Consider the following 13,228-nt stretch of genomic DNA (forward strand, 5'->3'; position numbering starts at 1 on the left):
TCTACGGATCTATAATTGATGTTGGTGAATTGAAAGAAGAGGATAGTAAAATGGATGAGTATGGGAATCCTTATAGAGTCAACGGCTTGGTTTTCCAAATGATTAATGGAAGGTAATTTAGTAAACGTTACTTATGCTTAGTTATATTTTATATTGGAAAGCATGCTTATAAATTTGCCTAATTATATACAATGGACTGTAACAGGAATGAAAGAATTAGTTGTCATATTAGAGGACTAGGTGCTCATAACTTCTTAAGGGAGTGGAGGTCAAAGGGTTACAATATCACTTACAAAACACACCCGGTGTTTTGTGTCCTTCGATTTTGGAGAGTATCTACATATCACGGTAAAGAGAGTTTAGTTCTATTTGAATGTTTGTAGTTCTATTTGAATGTTTGAGATTTTACAATAGACGGATTAGAAAATATTATAATTTCCTTTGTTGTTTACTTTGTTTAGGTAAGCCCTGTATTACTAATGATGATGAAGGTGATAGTGGAGCTTCAAGGACATTTCTTAACCCAACCAATACTGGTCTAGAAAACCACAAGATAAGGTAAGTTTATACGTTTTCTTTTAGGCACATGGTTGTCCCATTGTTTTTTATTTTATATAGATTCTAACTAACTTGGATATTTGAATTGTAGCTCTGAATTTGCTGCAAACTACCATTTCAGAGTATCTTCCGAGGAATGATTACAAGATGGTTTCAATGCAGTTCTAGCATAGGATTAACATGGCCTGCTTATTAATGTATAGATGTTTTGTGTTTTGAAACCTTAATAGGATCAATATTTTGTTTCAGTTTGGATTTTGTTATATATAATGAATCATCGGAGATTCTATGTAAGAACGACTATGTGTTTATTCTTGATATTCTTGATATTTAAACATTTACAAATACATCGTTGATCTTTGAAAAATTGGCCGAATTTTTTAATTATCATTTTCAGTTTGGTCATTACATATTAATATTGATCATGATATAGTATTCATGTTATATTGAAAATTATAATACAGTTGGTTCATGTATGCACATTGTAAAATTCAGAATAAGACGTAACCAAATCATATCCATTATGAGCAATAGGTTCACAACATTGTTGCAATTTCAAATACAAAAAGCAAATGAAATATCTAGATATTTAGAAACAAGATTACTGATTACAAATACTACAATGTTGTTAATATCAATTCGTCTCTAAAATGTATATATTCTTCCCCTTAACCGCGGCGAAGCGCGGGTAACTTGCCTAGTCGATAATATAACCTTTATATATATTTTCTACACGTTTCTATGATCACATATATTTTTGCAAATTATTCATGGATGCTTGTAATCGAGTTAAGGCTCCACGCTACATATACTCATGTAAGTTTGAAAGTTTAATTCCAGATCAAAGTAACGCAACGAGTATCAAACACAGCATTAAGTTTGTTTAAAATAAATAATCAGTTAAAATTGTATTTTAAGCAAAGAAGAGAAAAGTCAAATCAACTTTAGGTTTCTCTACAACCAAATAACAAAGAAGCCAATATCTAATCAAACTAAACTTGTAAGTCTTCTCTTTGGCCTCGTGGAACCGATAGCAAACTTGGAATGAACGTACAGTGCAAAGGCCAAGATTCAACCACATCATCTAAACAAGTTTTACTGATCAACTTATCATCCCTCAAAACATAGATCCAAGCCTGACCAGTAGTGTAGTCGCAAGAGCAAACCACGAGCCTTTTATCTTCGATGAAGTAACTTGGCTTATAGTAGTATAAATGACTTGACAAAGTCATGAAATTCATCCAAACCACATCATCACCATTCTCATAGTTAATCTTGTTCTTGGTCACCCAAATCTCAATCTTCTTTGTGACAATGCATTGCTTTAGCAACGAAAACCGATCTTCCCTAAAGACCCCAAGGACAAGAGTATCTCCATCATGATTGTTTCTCCCACATGGTAGATCACAAAATCTATCGAATAATCCCCTCGAAAAATCGAATTTACTTAGGAAGTACAAGGGATCTTTATTAAAACTAACCCAATACAAAGTTCCATTCAAGGATACAACACTTTCAATGCATATTCTACTATTATCAGGTTTTGACTTACGGTCTAATCACAAATCAGAGGAAAATTCATAGATTGTCCACAAGTCAAGAGTAGGATCTTCTTTGGCAGGAGATGAAGCAGCCATCTTGTATTTCTTATTGTCGTATACCATACCGTAGAAACACATACAAGGATGTTTTAAACTCGGCTCGAACCATCTACTTTGTCCTAACCAAGGGTTCCAAACAACGGCTCCTCTCTTCTTGCCACATAGCAACAACTCATTGCAATCAACCACGTTTTTAAGTCCCAAAGTCTCTAAACCAGGTGTGTCTAAGGGTATCTCACGTACCACTATCACAGGATCGATGCTTACCGAATAAATCTTGCGTTTGGTTGCTATGATGAACCTAAACGTCATCTTGTGGTTGTTCAAGAACCTCTTGTCGTCGAAAAGAGTGTTCCATTGCTTAGATACGGCTCTGAAGCGAACAAGAACCTTAGGTGGGACACGAGAGAGTATCTCTTCGATCAATTCCCATGGAAGCTTCTCCAGATGCACCATCACTTCACGTAACTTAGGGTTTTCGCTTAGTTTTTTCTATCTTATATTTTAAAAAGTAACATAATTTTGTTAAAGATATATATTATATCATATGCTATTTGATATACTGAAAAAGCAAAAATAAGATCATCAAAGCAAAAATACAGTAAAACCTCTATAAAATTAATAATGTTTGGACCACGATAATATATGAATTTAAAGTAATATAAAATTTAGATTTATTATTATAATGTAAATTAATAGTTATTAGTTAATTTCCAGAGGTATTTTGTAGTTGTTTAAAGTTTTTTAAAATATAAATTGGTACAATTTTATAAAAATAAGATTCGTCTTTCAAATATTATAAGTTTTGTAGCTTAAATTTAAATTTTATATTTGAAAAATAAGATTGACAATAAATTACAAATATGATAGATAAATCCACTTATACAAATGATATACATATACATAAAAATAAGATTCGTCTTTCAAATATTATAAGTTTTGTAGCTTAAATTTAAATTTTATATTTTAAAAATAAGATTGACAATAAATTACAAATATGATAGATAAATTCACTTATACAAATGATATAATATATACATAAAATTCAAATTTATGATTAATAACCTCAACTGTTATATTTTACCATCCTATAAAACTAAACAACATGAATATGATGTATATTTAGAAATTGAAAACATATAGAAAATCTTGGTTATTTTCTTACTTAAATTAAGTTATAAAGTATGTCACCAGATTATAGTTTAAAAATATAACATAAAATTGTTTTATAGAAGCCAATGGGCAATTGATTTGATTCGGGCCAAGCCAGCTTAATGGACTCTAAAAGCCTATCAAATCAACCACTGGCCCATTAAATAGCACTGAACATTAGAGATTATATTAATCCCTAATTTATGAAATAAGTAAAGAAAACAAAAAAAATGGGGAAAACGAAGCGACGATACTGGTTACTCAAAACAGAGCCAAGTGAGTGGTCATGGTCAGACCAAGAAGCAAACAATGGAATCAGCAAATGGGACGGTGTCAAGAACAAACAAGCTCAAAAGAATCTAAAGTCCATGACTTTAGGAGATCTCTGTTTCTTTTACCATTCAGGAACCAAATCAAGATGCATCGTTGGTGTTGTGGAGGTATCACGTGAATGGTACACTAATGAAGATGATGATGAAGGAGCAGTAGATGTGAAAAGGGTTGGTGAGATGAGGAAATGTGTTGATTTGAAAGAGATGAAAAGAGACAAAGGGATTAAGGGTTTTGTTTTGTTTAGACAGCCGAGGTTGTCTGTTGTTCCTGTTGAGGAAGATGTTTGGGGAAAGGTTTGTGATTTGGGTAATGGGTTTTGTGGTGATGGTAAGGAAGATGATTGTGGAAGTTGTAGTGATGAGTCTTGAATTGGATTTGTTTGTTGTATGTGGTGTTGAATGGTAGTGATGCTAATGCTATTATGATGTTTTCTTCTAATTGTAATTTGTTTACTCGGAATATGAGTGAGGCATTTTGTCGAACATGTTGTGTGCAAGAAACTAGGTTAATTTTTTAATGATGAAAAAAGAGGTTATTTTTTAATATTTTTATTTAACCAACCATTAAAATCTCACGATTGGTCATATTTTTAGCTTATTATAAAGTAAAATTTTCTGTTTGCTAAAAAAAACACTTATTAAAATTTTGTCAAAAAATATGTAGAATATTTTAAAGTTGATAAAAATACATGAAAAATACTAAAATAATAAGATAAAATATTTTACATATGATTATATAGCCATAAAAACAGGGGATAAAATTAAGGTATAGAAAAAATAGAAATTACTATGATTATAGCCAGATTTAGTAATAAGATAGATCCGTATAGAATTATCAAAAAATTATAAAATATGTAAATGTAAGATAAAATAAATCTATTTAAAAATTGATTTTATGCTTCTAAATTATATTTTACATATTTTATGATTTTTTAAATAATTCTATACACGGTTTATTATATTATTAAGCCAAACAAGGCTATAATCATAGCATTTTTTTTTCTTTTTTTCTATACCTTAATTTTATTTTCGATTTTCAAATTTTCGTTGTTAAAATTTTGTTATGATTAAAGATTCAGAGAAAAATAAAAAAAACAAATCGTATTTACCACTAATGTTGTTAAATATTTAAACCACGATAGGTAAATGGAAATAGTTATATTTATTTTATCAGTTATAAATAATTTTGCTTATTTTTCTGACAACAGAAAATATGAGTACTATATATTAGATCTTTTACAAAATTTCCTTTTTTATAAATAACATCAGTAATTAAAAAAATTTAAAAACATTTTCTTATAGACAATTATTATTTTCGTGGTTGTAAAGTGTAAACATACAAAATTACAGAATATATCCAGCGAACATATAATCTGACGAAAGGAGACATTTTCTTGGAGTCAATTTCGAAGAAGAAAAAGGTACAATCACTTTCTCTCTGATCTTTTTATCTCAATTTCAATCTTTTCGATTCATTTCCGAATTGTCTCTCAATTTGAATGATTTTCGATTTTATGAGTTCTGGGTTTTGTTTTTATATCTTCTAAGCATCACATCTGCTCAAAAGTCTGTAAATTTCCAGTAAAGTTCTTTACTTTTTTTTAAAGTTTTGATCTTTCTGCAGATACAAACATATGGATCTTAATTTAGATGAGACTGAGATTCTTAAGGCTCGGATCAAACAACTTGAACTTGGTACGTTTTCTCAATTTCTCAACTGCAGTTTCTTTTGTGTGAGTTAGTAGTACAATTCTCTTGGTGGTATGTAGTTATTTAGACCCTTGGACATGTTTCTTGGCTTTGTAGCAATGCTTTTTAGTCTTACTTTTACTTCTCTGAAGCCTTCTTGAAGTGTATCTCTGCCTCTTCAGATGCAAAAGATGGTTCCTTTTAGTTATCTACTTGTGTTTTCTTCTTAGAATCTTGAAATTGAGTTATTTATAGACAATGGGAATGACCCTTTCTCTTTTGGGTTATGTACTTTTTATATGTTCATTGCTACTGTGTGCGTTATGCTTGTTAGGAGATATTATTTGTCATGGTTTTCTTAGACTCCATGTTATTTCTGTATCTTGATTACCTGATATAGGTTGAGTATGACCATAGTATTTTTTGACTACAGAGCGTAATGAACTACAGAAAGATATTGAACAGTTGTGTATGCAACAAGGTGGACCTAGCATTCTTGGTGTCGCTACTCGGATGCATTTCCAGAGGTATCCTGAATCCTATCACACTTTCCGATTAGAATTAAGTTCGATATTCAGCAATTATAAAGATAACTTTATTTTTTCGTTCACCTCATAGCAGAGTTCTTGTTTTCTTTCTATCCCACTTCCTGATTAGATGTTAAGTTCGTTATTTAGCAATTGAATGCTATCTTATTTTTCCGTTCGCCTCATAGATTTGTAGCTAAATATATGTTAAAATGGTATTGGATCTTACTTTAATAGGACAGCTAGTTTGGAGCAGGAGATAGAGAGCTTAAAACTGAACTTGGCTGCTTGCACAAGGGCGAAACACAATCTTCAAGAGGAGCTTGCAGAAGCTTACCGTGTGAAAGTGAGTATCTTTGAAGTTCTTAAGAATGAAATGCTTTAGATTTTAAGGATCTCCAGAAGGAAATGCTTATAAGCTATCTCTATAGGCTCAGTTAGCAGATTTACATGCTGGAGAAGTAGCAAAGGTATCTCTCATTTCTTACTAATTTTCTAGTCAGCTTTATTTTGTACTTGTAGATCATATCCTCCTAACATCTGGATATTCTGATGTATTCTTTTACTTCCAGAACTTGGAAGCAGAAACTCAGGTTAGATATTTCCAGGGTTCTGTGGCTGCTGCTTTTTCTGAAAGAGATAAATCAGTAATGGAGGTATGAGAATTCTGTACCAGTCTATGGGAAGAAACAAATGAAATTTTAAGAACGTATTCTTACATACGCTTTTATGTTTTCCCAACTTTTACCAGGCTGAGAAAGCTAGAGAGGACGCTGAAATTATGTCTCAGAGACTTGGTGAAACTGAGATGCGGTAATTGTGACACTGTTCACCCTTTTACTAATTTCCCTTTATATAGACAAAAAGATTACTGCATCTACTGATCTGAATCTCTCTTAGAAGCCATGCACTATAACTGTTCTATGAAAACTTTCTGCCCAGATTGGATGAACTCAGCTCAGATTGTCTTGTACAGAAGAGACTACATGACACATTGCAAGCTGACTTGGCAAAACTTGAAGAACAGACTAGAACATATGCAGAAGTAATTCTTTTGCTCGTCTTAACAAAGTTCAACCCTGATAGTCTTTCACTTTTTCTGCCCCGTATTTTTTTCTCATAAAAGTCCACAACTTCCGATCTGTTTTTTTGACCTCCCTCAGGTGTTGACCTTTCTACTCACTTTTTCTCAACCTGTTCAGGTGATTGAGAAGTTCTATGATATTCGTAAAGCTTCGCTCTCTGTGTCCCTTGACATGAGTTTGGACGATAAGTGTGCAAGTTTATTGGATGATCCTATAGAATCATGGACTTTCAATGATCCTTCAACATCAGAATATGTAGTAAGTTTCTGAGAACATCTCTGATTTCTTTATTTCGTGGACACAATCTCAGAGTAAAGCTACTTATTTCGTTGTTTGAGTGTTGACGGTTCACCATTGACTAGTATAGTTCGTTCAAATAGAAGGTTTCAGCAAAATGAAATTTGTGCAAAAAATTGGTCTACAATTAATTGTCTGATTTCCATAAATTTCTGGTAGTAAAGTCAAAATTATGCAATATATTGAGATTTTGTACTTAGCAACAATGTAAAAGTTAGCGTTTACAGAATTTACAGGAGTTTTGGTTTGTTTTAGGTTACTTCTATATGGTTCTTGGGACTTTTTAAATATTGAGACTTTTTGAAGGCAGAGACAATCAAATCGGCCATTTTTAAATCTAAGACTTTATTTGCGTCATATATATACTTTATTACTCTAAATTCTGAATCTCATATTCTTTTCCGTCAACCACACAAAAGAAAAGGCATAGTTAGATTGAAAGAAACAAGGAAGATAGATAACTTCTAGGAAATATAAGTGTATTATTATATGATGATTTGTTGTTTCGATCTGCTATTTGAACAACTCTTTTCAGACAGGCTGCATTGGAAGGAGAGTTGAGATCAGTTAAGAACAGTGTGGATAATCTTCAGAGTAAATTACGAGTGGTATATATTGTTTCTTTCCTCATCTGTTCATCTTCAAGTATTGAGAACCTAGATGCAGCATTCACTAAACAGCTGATATTTGTTACTCTAGGGCTTAGAGATTGAGAATCATTTGAAGAAGAGGGTTCGTGCGTTGGAAAAGAAGAATGTGAGTACTCAATGCATAATAATTCCTGAATTCGAGAATTATTAATCTTACCCTTTGAGGTGTCACTATTAACTTGCATACAGATTGTTGCAGATGGGCTGATCGTTAATGGCATTACAGATATGCGCCATCATCATTCTCAACTGAGGGCCTTCATCATTGATTTACTTAAAGAGGAAGGGCTATACATTAAATCGATTTCCAAAAATCTAGAAGAAAAACTCAAGCTTCACTCATCGGAAGTACAAAATGTAGTGCTACCGCAACATGATTTGAAGCCTGATGAATCTGAATGCCGGGATGTGCATATAAACACAGTTGTTGAATCTTGCCAAGTAGCTAAGGTGTGAGCTGGCAGATTTTGCAAAAACAAAATCCTCTTTTTGGTTTGGAATTTACGTCATTATATTTTGAGTTTTTCTAGGAAGGCATAAGTTTGGATTTCTGCATTATTCGTTTGGTTAGCGTAAACTGACACCAATGCCTGCACGTGGTAGTTTAAGATTCGTAGATCCTAATTCCTCAACCTTAATTGGCATTATCTTTGTCCTTTTTTTTGCGAACAAGCTTGATCTAATATAATGAGAAAGTGGTTAGAGCTTTTATTTGAGAATTGGATCATTACTGTCTCATACACTTTGTCATGTTTTTTTGGTTGTAAGAGCGTTTCTCTTTTGAATGCAGCTTGTGGAACCTAGTATCGCCAAAATCATGGCTGAAAGTAGAGGGGATGCATCTGAAGCCCTTGCACAAGCATTACAAGAGAAGGTTATTTCTTAGTTTTAGTGATACAAGCAAGAAATTATAAAATTTTTTCTCATTTCTTAGTTGATAAGAAGCAAGAAAACTGTGGCTGTTGATTAGTCTTCAATGTTTAATGGAAGAATCAACTTGTGTGTCTCTTTTGTTCCTATCTAGTCATTTGGAGTTTCATGTATCATTTTCTTTTTGCTGTCATAATGTGTATTTTTCAATCCTTTTTGACGTATAATCAGGTTGGAGCTCTGTTACTTTTATCACAGCAGGAAGAGAGACATTTGCATGAAGAAAATGTCAATGCAGCTCTCCAGCAGAAAGTAGATGAGCTTCAAAGGAACGTCTTGCAGGTTTTTTCAAGCTCTCAAGCTAGAAAAAATATAATCTATTTGATTCATACAACCAGTACTGAGTCATCTTGAATATTCTTTTAGGTTACCAATGAAAAGGTGAGAACCCTTATGGAGTTAGCACAACTACGTCAGGACTATCAGTCGCTAAGAGAGTACGGTACCATCCTTGCTCATAACCTTTCCATCAGATTTGTCCTAATTTTTTTTTGCCTGAAGTTCCTTTTCTGGTGCTTACATGTTCATACACAATATATTCTGGCTGTGTGCTACTACTCTCTTTATCATTCTGTCTCCTCTTAGGTTATTTCCGTTACTTAAATAGATTGTATTATGTGCAATTAAATACATAGTTGATGATATTAGAGGTTAGCTATTGCACGTTCTATAGATCGTCTAAGCAGTCTTTTGAAATCATTTTGCCTCTATCTTCTGTTCAAACTACGGGGTTTTCTTTGTAATACTGTTTTCTTGTACCTGCCATGCTAGTGACATGTCTCAGGGATGATAATAAAGCCAGAAAATCTTCTGTTATAAATATGTCACTTTTGGGTTCTGAGTTTTACGTAGAGGACAAATGTTACATTCCTCTGAAAATATTATATCCTTGCCAGCAAAATGAGTGGTGCAAGAGAAGAAGAAACGACAGGAAGCAGTGGCAAGATATTTATCACCAATGAGAAAGAGGGAAGACTAAAGAATATGTGGAAGAAGTCTTACTTAAATCGTTGGATTGACCCAAGTGCAAGAGGCGGAGGTCACGTGAACACTGAAGCAGATTATGCCAGTAACATTGATTATGCAAGGTTTGTCATCCCTACATTACATTGGCAAATATTTTATATTTGTGGTTTCTTTTGTTTGTTTAATCATGCTTGGAAACATCTGCGGTCGATTTTTCTTGTATTGACAGAATGAAAGTAGAATACGCAGCTATAAAAGAGAACCTTGAAAGCCTGGGACACTTGACGACTACAATACGCAGACTTCGTCTTGCGCTCTTGAAGGTAATTTCAGCACACTTAAGTGATATGGACTAAGTTCTTGGTTCCTTCCTGTTAGGACAAATTTTAGTTGTTCTTATTTTACAGGTAAAGGAAGAGAATGATACTGAAAGAACTGAGAGAAGACGTGAAGTAGCTATTGCCAACATCCTTGTCGAGGCAACCCATTTGAAGACTGCCCTTGGTATCTCCATACCCATTAGCTGGTCGGCTGAATCAGACATGGATCCAGTCACTGACGGTGAATCGAGCTGTGAGAAGACTGATTCTGTTTCTGCTGCAGGATTTGAGATGGTGGAACTTGTTATTCTAGCAGGCGAGATAATGAAAGAACAACACCATTGAAATTCATTCTTCAGTTTGCTACCAGTATTTTGAGTTGGTCCTGTGCATATGATTTATTGAGAATCCTTTCATTAACTTTAATTCTTCTTTAGTCGTTAGGTTGGTTCAGTATTGTGGATTCTTAAGCATTCCTCTATATATCTTTTACATAATCCCTCAGTATAATACAACTATGGTTCAGTTCTCAAGCATTGATTACAAGTTGAACCTCTTGGTGATGACCCATCTCCTTAGTTACCTCCAAGCTGAAACTGGTGGACAATGTATTCATTGATGGATTAGTTACAGTCACTGTGTAATGTCCATGCAGCAGGGAAATCTCTGGAGAAAACCTGATTATTTGACCTTCTTCTCCATCATTATGCTCATGGTTTTTGATAGGAATCTCTGCAGGTTCTTGTTTCCACTCTTGGAGCAGCTTGTCAATGAGATCTCCTGTTTCTGTGTTGTTGAAATCTTTATCGGCAAGTGTCAACTTGCTGAAACCGGACACCTCAGGCCCTGCATATATGATTATGCCTTCAACCGCAGGATGCGAGTAAGCTTCCCTCAGAATATCTTCCATGTATCTAACCTATCACAGGAAATGAACTTTAATTTGGCTTGCTTATTATGTTATGATAATTTCAAAGTTTCAAACCAGCCAAGTGTGCATTGCATATATACCTGATCCGGGCACTTGGCCATATCAACCTCTGTCAGCCAGACTGGAAACCCCAAAGAGCCTAAAGTATCTAATGCCGATCTCATGTAAACCAAGTTGGGCTGTTTTGGAGCAAAGTGACCTTGTGCTCCAATACCTCCTTTGATTTTCATGTTTCCCGAGTATGAAACAATCTCTTCCATCTTCTTCTTCACTTTTACCGGACTCCCATTTCCGTCTTTAGCATATTCTATTGTGTTGAACTCGTTCAGAAACAACGGTATATCAGGATCAAGCTTGGATGCCAAAGAGTAGAAAATAGCTGAAGCGTTTTTCCCAAGCATGTCCTCAAAGTAGCTAAAATGCACATTCTCATTCATCACATCCCATCCAATTACTCTCCCTTTATATCTCTTCATAACGGAGTTAATCCGGTTGATTGTCACATTCTTCAAATCTTCAGGATCTGTTATCTTCTTAACCCAATTTGGCTGCCAAGTCTTATCATCCCATAGGACTGTATGTCCTTTGACTAGAATCTTGTTTTCCTCTGCAGTACTCATCATTAAATCAGCCAGTGAGTAGTTCTCTAGGCCTCTCACTGCCTCATTTGTATACCATTTCATTTCATTGGTAAAGGAAGTTAGCCTAAACCGTGACACAAACCATTCTCTATAGCTATCACTTTCCAAGATTCGGTAGTTCATAGCACAACCAAGAAGGAATGATGGTTTGATCTGTTCTATGGAAATCACTGATCCTTTTAATGCGCTTTCGTTCTGAAAAATCATTTGAAATCTCACTTTGTTCTTCCGAATCTGCGGTTTTTCTCAAAGACTTAGATTGTTTCAAACGCTAAGAAAACGTTTTCATCATATATACATACATATCACCTTCTCAATGACTTGGTCTTGTTGTAGCCTCCACTGAGTTTTGTTGAACCCTTGCAGCCTCACATTTTGTACAGATATCTCCGCGGTCGCTAAGCCATCGATCTGCCCCGTGTAAATCCATACATTAGTGCTTGAAAACCTCTACAAATGGACACAAATATACGTTCTGTTTACCTCAAAAATAATGTCCAAATGGCCTGTAAAATCCGCGGTAATACCGCCTTTAAGCAAAGACCAGCATCCCTTTTTCGCCATAACTTCCCCTCCGTAAACGTTTCTACCATTCTTTCCCTTCAAAGCCATTCCTACTTTTCGTTGATTCTCATTTCTCAACTTCACCCAAGCTGGTTCAAGACACTTTAAATCATAACGTATTACACAAGAAACACCAAAAACCCTATAACAATCCTACCAGAAATGCTGTATATGTTGCCTTCCTCAAGATCAACACTCTCCACTACATTTTCGTTGATCTTCAATTCTTTGAATCCTTCTCCAGTTTTAACACTCGATTGTGGAGGCTCAGTGAAGCACTTTCTCATGAAATTACATAGGGTAAAAATTTTATGATCTCTTAAAATTACAAAAATAAATGAAGTTATAAAGATGTTTTTGGTGTTGTACCTCGGATGTTAGAGACTGGTCGTAGGAGAAAGGATCCATGCAAAGCACTGAACCCAAAAGTGCAAGAAGAAGACTAGAGATAATATAAGCCATTGTTGAATCTCTTCACGTTTTCTTCTGACAACTCAATAACAACCCAATGATATATGTATGAAGAGTCTTGGGAGATTACACTATACATTATTAAATGTTACATAGTTCATAAAAGGTATTACTTTCTTTTTTTAGTTAATTCAAGATGAATAAGTATAACTTATAATTTGCTTATCTACATATTATAATTCAAGAATATGTGAATCTTTTATATTCCATGAAAAGAAAAATTTCCGTTATCAATTTTAATGGTTTTTATTAAGTTATTTAATTACTACTTTTTTTTTTTGAAATGTTAAATTAGTTTTAATGCATTTAGTGATTAAAACCACAACTGAATGCTATACATTTTTAGAATACCATATTGAGAACAAAAAATCAATAAAAAATTACATATTGATCGAATTATATACATAGTAATTGTATTAACTTATAAGAAAAATTCAAAATATAACTATACAAGAAAAAAACTCCAAACCCCTAAAATTTTATAATGGTGAAACGATACTTTTGATGGTATTAT

At 33.7% G+C, this 13,228-nt stretch overlaps 3 protein-coding genes and 1 pseudogene across 9 annotated transcripts; 2 read left to right on the plus strand and 2 right to left on the minus strand.

Moving 5' to 3' along the window:
- Positions 1 to 1,550: 1,550 nt before the first annotated feature.
- On the minus strand, positions 1,551 to 2,615 carry LOC17892833 (annotated as a pseudogene).
- Positions 2,616 to 3,541: 926 nt separating this feature from the next.
- LOC17893531 (thymocyte nuclear protein 1) lies at positions 3,542 to 4,126 on the plus strand. Its single transcript, XM_006298664.2, has one exon. The coding sequence runs from the start codon at positions 3,542 to 3,544 to the stop codon at positions 4,010 to 4,012; it is 471 nt and encodes a 156-aa protein (XP_006298726.1). The 3' UTR covers positions 4,013 to 4,126.
- Positions 4,127 to 5,016: 890 nt separating this feature from the next.
- LOC17891886 lies at positions 5,017 to 10,604 on the plus strand. 5 transcript variants are annotated; one of them, XM_023785869.1, is made up of 18 exons: positions 5,017 to 5,064; positions 5,268 to 5,338; positions 5,766 to 5,859; positions 6,102 to 6,205; positions 6,291 to 6,329; positions 6,432 to 6,515; positions 6,611 to 6,672; positions 6,802 to 6,904; positions 7,062 to 7,202; positions 7,781 to 7,849; positions 7,941 to 7,997; positions 8,081 to 8,341; positions 8,682 to 8,765; positions 8,993 to 9,103; positions 9,188 to 9,258; positions 9,718 to 9,909; positions 10,017 to 10,110; positions 10,195 to 10,604. In XM_023785869.1, the coding sequence occupies exons 2-18, from the start codon at positions 5,294 to 5,296 to the stop codon at positions 10,450 to 10,452; spliced, it is 1,869 nt and encodes a 622-aa protein (XP_023641637.1). In that variant the 5' UTR covers positions 5,017 to 5,064; positions 5,268 to 5,293; the 3' UTR covers positions 10,453 to 10,604. The 5 variants fall into 5 exon arrangements, with proteins under 5 accessions (XP_023641637.1, XP_006297176.2, XP_023641638.1 ...); XM_006297114.2 differs by having other exon boundaries at positions 5,018 to 5,064; positions 6,097 to 6,205; XM_023785867.1 differs by lacking the exon at positions 5,017 to 5,064 and having other exon boundaries at positions 5,148 to 5,338; positions 6,097 to 6,205.
- On the minus strand, positions 10,557 to 12,722 carry LOC17893013 (anti-sigma-I factor RsgI6). 3 transcript variants are annotated; one of them, XM_023785871.1, is made up of 7 exons: positions 12,613 to 12,722; positions 12,401 to 12,521; positions 12,163 to 12,332; positions 11,989 to 12,090; positions 11,119 to 11,913; positions 10,785 to 11,026; positions 10,557 to 10,703 (listed from the first exon to the last, which is right to left on the minus strand). In XM_023785871.1, the coding sequence occupies exons 1-7, from the start codon at positions 12,703 to 12,705 to the stop codon at positions 10,637 to 10,639; spliced, it is 1,590 nt and encodes a 529-aa protein (XP_023641639.1). In that variant the 5' UTR covers positions 12,706 to 12,722; the 3' UTR covers positions 10,557 to 10,636. The 3 variants fall into 3 exon arrangements, with proteins under 3 accessions (XP_023641639.1, XP_006299800.1, XP_023641640.1); XM_006299738.2 differs by having other exon boundaries at positions 10,557 to 11,026; XM_023785872.1 differs by lacking the exon at positions 12,613 to 12,722 and having other exon boundaries at positions 10,557 to 11,026; positions 12,163 to 12,321; positions 12,401 to 12,593.
- Positions 12,723 to 13,228: the final 506 nt, after the last annotated feature.

This window comes from Capsella rubella, unplaced genomic scaffold (genome assembly GCF_000375325.1).
Source record: "Capsella rubella cultivar Monte Gargano unplaced genomic scaffold, Caprub1_0 scaffold_3, whole genome shotgun sequence".
Taxonomy (NCBI): Eukaryota; Viridiplantae; Streptophyta; class Magnoliopsida; order Brassicales; family Brassicaceae; genus Capsella; species Capsella rubella.

Excerpts from the sequence above, each read along its gene's own strand:
- LOC17893531 (XM_006298664.2), top strand. The coding sequence starts at position 3,542 with ATGGGGAAAACGAAGCGACGATACTGGTTACTCAAAACAGAGCCAAGT.
- LOC17891886 (XM_006297114.2), top strand. The coding sequence starts at position 5,278 with ATGGATCTTAATTTAGATGAGACTGAGATTCTTAAGGCTCGGATCAAA. Across the intron at positions 5,339-5,765 it reads GATCAAACAACTTGAACTTG|AGCGTAATGAACTACAGAAA; the intron begins GTACGTTTTCTC and ends TTTTGACTACAG. Across the intron at positions 7,203-7,780 it reads CTTCAACATCAGAATATGTA|GCTGCATTGGAAGGAGAGTT; the intron begins GTAAGTTTCTGA and ends CTTTTCAGACAG.
- LOC17893013 (XM_006299738.2), bottom strand. The coding sequence starts at position 12,705 with ATGGCTTATATTATCTCTAGTCTTCTTCTTGCACTTTTGGGTTCAGTG. Across the intron at positions 12,333-12,400 it reads CAACATATACAGCATTTCTG|CTTGGGTGAAGTTGAGAAAT; the intron begins GTAGGATTGTTA and ends GTCTTGAACCAG. Across the intron at positions 12,091-12,162 it reads ATTTGGACATTATTTTTGAG|ATCGATGGCTTAGCGACCGC; the intron begins GTAAACAGAACG and ends TACACGGGGCAG.